Genomic DNA, 10,734 nt, shown 5'->3' with positions numbered 1-10,734 from the left:
CAAATAAACATTTTGATCTGAAATCTAGAATCTGATGTCATCATCATTATTCTTACCAACCTTTGTCTTCTTACATGTATCTATTTGAACAAATTGGATAAATGCCATGGGACAGTGCCAGGCAAGAACACTTTTCAACTTACATGTATGGATATGCATATAATGTGTAAATGTATAATTATCAAATTATCCCATTGTCTTTTGTAGAAAATGATCCAGTCATGAAATATATGTATGGCTTGTTTGAAGATAGCATGGATAAATTCGAACTATACAAACCATCATTGACAGATCTTATACCTTTTAAAGTAAGTAACCATTTTTTCACAAACACTATTGGCTCTTATCTTTAGTTTTTTTGTTTGTTTTGTAATCCCTTGATAAACAATACAAATGTATATTTACAAGGTATTTCACCATATGTTTAGTGTTTGTTTCTATTACACAGAAATACTTGAAGACATATACCTCTAAGCACATTAAAAGAGGTGAATTATCAGAGGAAGTTACGACTTCTATACATGAGTTACTTGCAAGGATGTATGATAACTGTGCAAGAAATGACAGCACTGAGACTACACTTGATCAAATCATACACGATATTATGAGAATTATTATTCACCATCAAGGATGGTACGAAGGTTATGAGATTCTGTAAGTAAACTTGAGTTTAAATGTGATGTGTAACTATTATTTTGATTAGTAATTACCATGGTTACCTAGTTACAGATGATTATGTTGTGTCGATGTGTAAATGTGATTCTATGAGTCATAGAATCGAGGGAGGGCTTTAAATGAGATTGTGCTGTGCATGCATGGAAATCAGACTTTAAAGATGGTGTTCTTCATTATTTGACAATTCAATATTTTTTGATTACATAATGTACACACCAGTTTATGAGCTTCACTGTCAAAAATAGTCAGTGGAGCTTTAGGGGTAGGTTGATGTCTGACCTGTGGCCAGCCTTTGCACAACTGAACTGATAAGGTTCATTAGTGCCATAGGCATCACAAAGTGTCTGTCTGTCTGTCTGTCTGTCTGTCTGTCTGTTTGTTTGTTTGTCTGTCTGTTTGTGTGTAAACGACTTAAAGTCAAAAAACTGCTGAACCGATTGTCATGAGTGGGTGTATTACCTTGGTTGTCTAGTTTGGAAATTGTTCAAATCAAAATGATCGCATCAGATGTGCGTTTTGGGTAAAAAAATGGGATTTGTGGTGTGAAAAGTGCTTTGACTTGGCATAAAAATGAAAGGTTCTTTTTTTATTGATACAGTTATTTATTAAATTTTGTTGACGCTCTGTCTTCGCCTAACACGTCAACAAAAGGTTAGCCGTATGTGATCAATAAGGGTGCACAGTACAGGGGTACTGGGATACTAGTATACGAGTACAAGTATGCAATAGATATTGGTACATACAAAACAACCCAAGTTTTAGCTATTTATGCAAAGCTCCGAGGACTGTGAGAGAGTCTAACTGAATAAACATTCAAAAAAATGTATGTAAATATGCCTAGCAACAAGACCACGCCCATAGCAATAGCCAAATGATCACACATATTGCAAAAGGATTCATAGACCCATGAACAAACATTCAAAAATGTATGCAAATATGTCTTGCAACATGACCACACCCATAACAACAATCAAATGATCATGTATATTGCAAGAGGGTTGGATAAGCAACTGGATAGTCATTCAGCAAATGAACACCTATACCAAGCATGGATCAGCAAATTTAAAAACTGTACAGTTGTGCTACAATGCCATTGGCGCTATTTTTTTGCTCTGCTGGTTTTATTATTATTTACGTTTATTTCAGACCAGAAAATATCCATCTACCCAATTAAATAAAAGTACAGAATTAAATAAAAACATTCCATTTGATCACTGGAAACCAAAAGCTAAATGTAATAATCCAAACAAATACCTTGCACAGTGAAACTAGAATGACTAAACCAGAATAAATTTTATCTCTTCAGCTTGCAGTAACAATGCCTCAACATATTTGACATAGACTGTGTATACATGTACATCACCTATCAGTGTCTATATTAGTTAGTTGTGCTAAATGCTATTTCATTGTGTTTATAATGTATTTATTTGTATGTTTATAAACATAACCCATTTCATGTAAGCATGGGCCCTCTGCACTTTAGCATAAGGTACACATAATAAGCAACATGTGCAATACTTCTTCCTTTAATTTTACATTCAGCATAAGTATAGATATATTAAATCACCATTTATGCAGTACTTTAGTAAGCTTCATTGTCACTAGAATGGTATGTTATTCATAAGGAAAATTTACTGTAATTACTTTCCAGATTACGTGAAGCAACGAGGAGAGAGTTTGAAGTCTGTGGAGCACAAGTGACGTCAGACACTAATGTTCTATTGTCATATCGTGATCAGGAACATAAATCATTTCCACTCATATTAAGTGAGGTATGTATTAATCATAGAAGTACCTATTTCAGTGTACTCAGGTGATTCAGTGTTTGCAATGATTTTGTTTCATTGCATATGTTGTACTGGGGGCCCGGCCCATTGAAATTTGCATATCGGCCTAATTTTGATGCATTGCCAATTTGTTACACCAATTTAGATTTATGGTGTCTATAGAACATACCATGAAAAATGTGGGTATTGTTATTGATGTGGTTGTTGTGGAAATTTAGCTGTGCTCGTGCTACCCATTCACTATAGTCGTAAATGCGAAAGAAAAAGTAAAATGGCGAAACAAAACCATCTTTCGTCACTGGCAAATTAAAATTCTCAACAACCAAGAGTCAATAGCCGTTCCCCGAACTTTTCCCCATTGTGTACACACATAATAATTTGACTAGCAGCCGCCGTGTTTCTTTTGATGTACAGAACTCACAGCTATCATTACATACAAAGTTTTATGCATTGTAACTATAGGCCAGCTAGCAAGATGCAACATAACGTATCGAGTATCAAGGCATCACCAGCCATTGTAAGTTAGAAATGGTTACACTGTGTTGAAAGGCCAATATACATGTACAAGCCATGTGGGAAGCAGGCCTGCCACCTACCAATGTACCACATTGCCAGGCATTCATTGAAGTAATGTTATGTGGTTAGGCAGTAGAAGTATGCTTTGACATTAATATTGCAAATTTTTTGTTTTGCATATTCTGAAAGAATATCCAGTTCTCTTTGGTCCGCAAGTACAGGAACATTCCTAAATGCCCAAGACCACACCCAAAGCAACAGCGAAATGATCACTTCATTGGAAAGATAACAACAGGGATTAATAACAAATAAATAAACATTCAAAAAATGTATGGAAATATTCAATCAATTATACAATTGTGCTATAATGTCATTGGCACTATATTTGATAAAATCTGATACATCACACTACCATCACTTGTGGCAATTCCCTGAAAATATCCATTGCGAAGACTTTGTCATCTCCGATGACTGCTTGTTGGCTATGTACTGAGTGGGATGTAGTATGTTCATGTACAGGCTGAGGTGGCAGTTGAAAACATGTTTGTTCCAATGATATCTCAAAAAGTACTGAAGTAAATTTATTGCTATTTACTATGTGGCATTGTTGGGCTGTAACTTGTTGCTGATTACTTTTTAGCACAACTGAACCTTATGTTCAGTCGTGCTATAGGCGTCAAGCAGTGTCTGTCCATCTGTCTGTCTGTCTGTCTGTCTGTGCGTGCATGCGTGTGTGTGTGACTTAAACTCAAAAACCGCCAACCCGATTGCCATGGTATTTGGTGAGGACATTACTTGTGGTGTCCAGTTGGGAAATTGTTCAAAGCAAAATCATCGCATCATAGATGTGTGATTTGGGTCAAAAAATGTGATTTGTGGTAAAAAACATTAAAAATGGAAACTACTCTCCAGATTGGTCTGAAATTTGGTGGGGTATTTTTTAGGGGTGTAAATGGAGATTTGTTCATAATATCATGATTCCCTCAGTAATAATATGCAAATTAGGGTTAAAATGTGTCTTTTTGGTCAAAAAGTTTTAATTCCAAAACTACTCAGCAGATTGGGCTGAAATTTAATTTGGATACATCTTGGGATTGTACAGATGAAGGAATATTAAGCATATAATGATCTCATCAGTGATATGCAAATTAGGTGTAAAAATGTGAATTTTGGTCAAAACTTGGTATCTCAAAAAGTTCTTGGTCAGTGAGACTGAAATTTGGTGAGATGTTTCTAAAAGTGTTATTTTGCAGATTTTGTTCAATCTTTTTAACACCATTGGCTGTAACAACCATGACCATGGCCTTAGCAACAAACAAATGGGTGTACATTCTGGTCAAATAAGAACATCTTGTAAGCAATTGAATAAACCTTCAAAAAATATGCAAATACTCTAAGTAACCATGACTATGCCCATAGCAACAGCCAAATGGTGGTTGGTGTATTTCACAAAGATAATGGATTCTTAGACAAGCGAACAAACATCCAAAAAGTGTATAAATATGCCGAGCAACCAAGACCATGCCCATAGCAACAGCCAAATGGCATTATATTTTGGTGAAATGATGTCCTGTAGGCAAGTGAGTAAACATTCAAAAAATGTATAGATATCCCTAGCAACCATGACCATGCCCATAGCAATAGCCAAACAGTGACATATTTCACAAAGATAACATGGGGGATTCTTAGACAAAATGAATAAACATTTATTGAATGGATGCAAATATACCTGGCAACAAGATCGTGCCCTTAGCAACAGTCAAGTGATCACGTATATTGCAAAGACAAAATCAGGGATTAATAGACAAAAGAACAAAAAATGTATGCAAAGATGTTTAGCAACATGACCACACCCATAATGACAGTCACATGAATTGCAAAGATTACAACAGGGTTGGAGTGGCAACAAATGAACATGTATACCTGGCATGGCTCACCATTTAAATAAACGTTTTAAAATCAGTACAGTTGTGCTACAATACCATTGGCACTATTTTTTTTATTGCACTAAACAATAAGAAGTGCATCAAAATCTCATACTGTGACAGTGTAACACTTCCATATTATTTCTTAAACATTTCCCTGATTTTGATGATTCTCCTTTCCTTGTTTATTTTATGTAGAACAAAAGTGGTAACATCGAGAAAGATACAGAACCTACTTCATCAGTTCATCGTAAGAAGAAAAAACGTATGGAACATAAGAAAATCTCCCAGGTCATTGGCCAGTCGCTCAGTGTTGGAGAAGAATCTCCTTTTGAAACAGATGATTATAAGATTGTGTACCATATTTCTCTTATGGGCTTCTCCAATGTTGTTATCAACCGTACACACATAGCAAAGAGCACCCTTACGGCAATGAAAGCGGGCTGTATGTTGTCAATAGCATATGAACCTTTGCCTTCATTTGTGTTAGAAAAGGTCATCTCCACTGGGCGTCAACCCTTCCTCATGTTCTATTCTTTGTACACACCAATTTACACTCTAATGAAAGTTTCTTTCAGAATGTACAATCCTACTGAACATGATAAAAAAATATCAAAACCCTATTTTCCAAAACTCAGGAAAAGGAAGCTACATGAAACAATTTCCAGTAAGAGCAAGAACAAGTAGTACCCTGGATGATACAACCCTAGCAGTAACCTTGCAATAATGCCCCCCCCCCCCCCCACACACACATGAAAACAAAATTGTCAGATTCAGCATGTGTAGTTTTCAGTTTGGCCACATTTATATCGTTCTTTTAGAGATTTCAATGAAATGACAGATCATTCTCTTCATTTCTTTTGTCACTGCTACTGGTATTTATATGTAATATCACAAAAATAAAGTGACTTGCAGATGTCCCTACTGATAACTTGTATTTGTGCCAGGTTTGTTCTTATTTAACTTGTGCTTATCATCAAAGACAGGATTGGACATGCAACATAACAACATGATGCACAAATACATGAATACATTAATGCAAAGATGAACTGACCAGGTTCATTTGCTATCGTAAATTGCTACTGTACTGCAAAAATCTCTCCCTACCTGTGTTGTATATTGAGGTAAAAAATATACTCACGTTGTTTGCTCTATGGTTGATATTATATTATGATGAGTAATCATAACTCCTTTAGGAAGTCCAGTAGTACCACTAGAGTATGGTAAGATGACCACGTCTTCCTTAGGATTGATTTTGATATCAGTAGGAAATGCAGAACCATCATCTTTCATAAATGTACTGAATGGTATACATCCATCAACATGCTCATCACCAACCACATATATACCCTATGTTTATCAAGATAAAAATGATATATGACTATATCATAATCCCAGACAAAATAATCATGTTGGGTAGGTTGGTTGATTTTTGTTTTTACAATTATGATTGGACAGGTTAGTAAAAACAAGCCATATATAATGCTGGTAAAACGTTTCAAGTTGAGTTTAATAAAATAGTACAAATTCAGTCATTTTGATTTTATCCATTTTGAATTTGTCTGTATGGTAAGTGATTTCTTACCATCAATTCTACAGTTAGGAACATTTATGGTTAAGCATTTTTTAAGTGCCTTTACCTCACGCCCCTCTCCAAATGAAACTAGAATTATTCTAGAGGCATCATAGACATAATTCAAAGTACAATACATGAATGTGGTCTTAAAATACCAGAATTGAAACAGTTTTACTTCAGAGAGAGCCAGGTAAGCTAATGTACATTATATTATATTATATTATATTATATTATTATTATTATAGTATAGTATGTTATAAAATTTGGAACTGACTCAAATATATAAGGTCACATGTATGCTATAGAACAATAAAGAAATCGCCTTAATTTAAAAAAACAAACCAAGTGTGTGCACAGTAGTGGAGAAGCCTCATGAATATATGGCCAATCACCACAAACAAAAATGGAATGCCAAAATTATGGGTAGGTCGGGCCTGTTGAACGACCGTTTTTATATTCACTGGCTGCATGTATGTATGTATGCATACATACATAATGCGTGTGTGTGTGTGTGCGAGCGATCTCCCATTTCGTCCGTTCGTCCAACTGTCTGTCTGCCTACCTGTATTTATGCCATTACTAACACTTAAGTATCATAACTATTACTACCACTAGTAGTCTAGAAATGTTGCAGATCAGAATATCGTTTATCAGTGTTGGACTTTATAACTTCCTTTGAATGTGCCTCAGTCTTCTCCGTATCACAATATATATATATATATATATATATATATATATATATATATACAGGTTTTGAGAATTTGAACCAAAATATGTTTTATCTACATCCAGTCAATTATATATATATATATATATATATATATATATATATATATATATATATATATATATATATATATATATATATATATATATATATATATATATAATTTAATAATATATATACAAAACTGTACATGTCGTACCTGTACATGTCGTACATGAAGATGCATGCGGTTTGAAAGTTAGACATAATGTATATGGAAATATAACTATCTTTCACAGACATAAATAAATTGATAAAAACACGGCACGAGCATGTCTGCTTGATATAGTGTAAAGGAGACAACTCGACGGCACGTACAAAGCCAATTTTAATAAAACGAAGTCGACGTAGTGATCAACAGCATTTCTAGAGAACTCATGCAAGGGTTAACGTTGTATTGAATATTAGAAGGAAATAAAAATGCGAATACAGAGATATAATAATTTTTGTGTTGACGATTTTCACACAATTTATTGACAAGTCTTGAGAGCATTGAGATTTAGACAAGATACTGCAAGTAGGGTAAAGATTGAAATAATCTTACCATGTCAAAGAACCTACTTGTCCGTAAATACACAAACTATGTGGTGGGATAACATTTTGTTATATAGTTATAATAACATAATACACACACAGGTAATACACAAAGGTTTGCTTGCTTGTTTATGTTCGTTTATGTTTGGATTCACCTTGTTTTTGTTGTTCAATCAGAGAGGCATTTCCTGATGACATTTCACGTGTCATTGACTATCAGGATATTTCAGGACTCATATCCAGAAGTGATATTTCACGTTAAATGTCTTCAAGAACGGTTGATCTTGACCTAAGTACATGACAAGAGACAGTATACTGTACCAATAATTCACTTTAGACAGCACTCCTTCACGTGTGTTCTATAGGTGTGGTGTCATAATCACGTGATTCGAATGCAACGCATGCGTTGCGTAGCAGAATTTTGTACGTCAAAATATCATTTTTTTAATCAGCACGAGTGATTATCCACGCATCACTGGCATGTATGTTAATGTCTTTCACGAAGGGAAAAATCTTTTCTCAAATCCGTGACGCCACTACTATAGAAAACGAGAAAGAATCAATATACTTACCAACTGTAAAGGTTGGATTTATAGGACCAAGGACGCCACCATGCACCAATTGAAGCCAGGGAATATGACGTTATGAAAAAATCAGGTGAGTTAGGTTGGTAACGTGCACAGATATCGCCATGTTTAAAACCAGATTTGACCAAACCACTGCCACATCTACGAACGAAATCTTTCAACTGTCTGTAGGTGTAGCTATGACACTACATCAATCTAAGGGAATGAATACACTTTGACAGATACATAGTGTTCCTTTTATGGACGATATATCGAGTTTTCCACCAAATCTGCGGTACATACAAATGCAATATCTCTCTACATGATACACTATATATTGCTGTTAGGGTTCCATAATATTACCGTAAAGTTGCACATGTGAATGCATGAATCTCAAACGATGACACTCAACTGATACACAGATTGAAAGATACACAGATTCTGAATACCTAAGTCCTATGAGCACGTTGTAATATTATTTGCTAGTATTGTCTTCATTTACCCCACCTATGAAGAGTTTTTTAATTCGTGTAAACTGATCAAATATTGAATGAATTGTTAAAGTACATTGGTCATTACTTCGAGAAAATAAATAAGACAAAACCTTGCATTATCATTGATCGAAGTTGTTATCTATATATTTTGCAATGTAGTGTCTGGACTTACCATAGCCATTTTATCTCCATATTTTTCAAACTTCGACAACAAATACTGTGGAAGGGATACATCAGATGGTATTTGCAAATCAGAAACTTGCTTTTAATAATACCTATTTGGTAGGAAGAGAAGAGTACGTAATGTTCCATAGCCAATTATTGAAGATTGTAACTGAAATATCAATTGATCGTTTTCTCATGACAAGGTTCCTTGCATATTTCGATTTATTCATGTATGCATTTCTCGCAATAACCTTGCGTATATATTTCATAAATGCTTATTTTTATTGTCAATACAACTTCTTTAGTACTTTCACCGAGTCACAACATATATGTATACCTACATTTCGATTGGAGCTTAATGTGAGATCCCTTCTCCTTTAATTTGTTCCTAATAGTTACCAAGTGGCACATAGATTTTCCAGTAGAAGTTGACATATGAATGATACATCTTCAAGATATTCATAGATTGTATTTGCTGGAGCATCAAAAATAACAAGTACTTCAACTACACTTGTCAATGACTAAACAGTCGAGTGAAAATAATCACTGGCACGCTTGGTACAATCAACTGCCCATAACGGCAATCGTAAATAGTCCTTCAATTTCTTCAACTAAATTTTAAGGACACTTAAACACCCGATTTTTATTGCTCTGCCTTGCTTTGTCGCTATTTTCTTATCATCTATTTTAATCACAGAACCCCCCCCCCCCCCACATATTTTGCAATATTATTGGCGAATGTACAATGTACATAATGCAAACGAATGTATTGGGCTAAATGTGTGTACAGAAATGGATATGGAATATCGTGCACTATAATATAAGAGAATGTGTGGTTTCAACTTAATAAAATGACATAAACTAACATGACGTGTTTAGTTTTGGTCTTCATTACGCGTCATAGTCACTTACCATGTCTGTGTGTTGAAATACATAGATACCTGCTGAATACTTGTGCATAGACGACGGGTTTTGGTGTGATTGGTGAAACGATAGATGGCTTTCATTTATCAACTGGTGGTTTACACAACCGTAGTGGGCGATTGAGTTGCCTTACATGCAACATTGTAAAACTGCATCTCATAAAAAACCCACCAAAATTTAAAATTATTTTAGTCAAGGTTGATGTGATAACTTTGAAAAAGGTAAGGATGCATGACTGAATTTTCCATTCACGTATGTGTGACAACTAGCCTGGAAAGGAACATCACATCTCTTGAAACAGTGGTCACAAATTACGAATACAAAAACTGACGAGATTAAAAAAGTAGGGTCAAAAGTCTATATTTCAGACAGAAGCTAGGTGTAACTGTGCACGGCTTCAATATTGGCGGGGGTATACTTCAACCTAATTGTAAACTATGCTGTCCACTTATAGGGTCACGTGAACAATGACATGGTACTTGTACAAGCTTGTTTGCACTATTACAAGATAGTTGTTACTATGACAATCTTACTTGCACTATCACAAACCTATTTGCACTAAGACAAACTTATGTGTACTTTCAAAGGCCAATCTTGCACCCTGACAAGCTTACAGTACTCCTAGAGTTTAAAAGGTTGTGATCTTTGACAACTTAAGCACATACATTAGTGTAGAGGTAGCTTCAGGGCAACAAATTGAACCAGTCTTATAGTATTGCGGGTAGTGTGGAATATTCAGGATTTTATTATATGCTTTCATTTCATATTCGTTTTCCAATTGGAGCAATAACAAGTGTGAAGAATTG

The 10,734-nt window shown here is 34.8% G+C and overlaps 1 protein-coding gene across 1 annotated transcript; it reads left to right on the top strand.

The window, feature by feature from the left end:
• Positions 1-538: 538 nt before the first annotated feature.
• LOC144445366 (uncharacterized) lies at positions 539-5,590 on the top strand. The gene is made up of 3 exons (XM_078134904.1): positions 539-654; positions 2,327-2,447; positions 5,102-5,590. The coding sequence occupies exons 1-3, from the start codon at positions 539-541 to the stop codon at positions 5,588-5,590; spliced, it is 726 nt and encodes a 241-aa protein (XP_077991030.1).
• Positions 5,591-10,734: the final 5,144 nt, after the last annotated feature.

Source organism: Glandiceps talaboti, chromosome 14 (genome assembly GCF_964340395.1).
Source record: "Glandiceps talaboti chromosome 14, keGlaTala1.1, whole genome shotgun sequence".
NCBI classification, from domain to species: Eukaryota; Metazoa; Hemichordata; class Enteropneusta; family Spengelidae; genus Glandiceps; species Glandiceps talaboti.
This window is presented reverse-complemented; position numbering and strand designations above follow the sequence as displayed.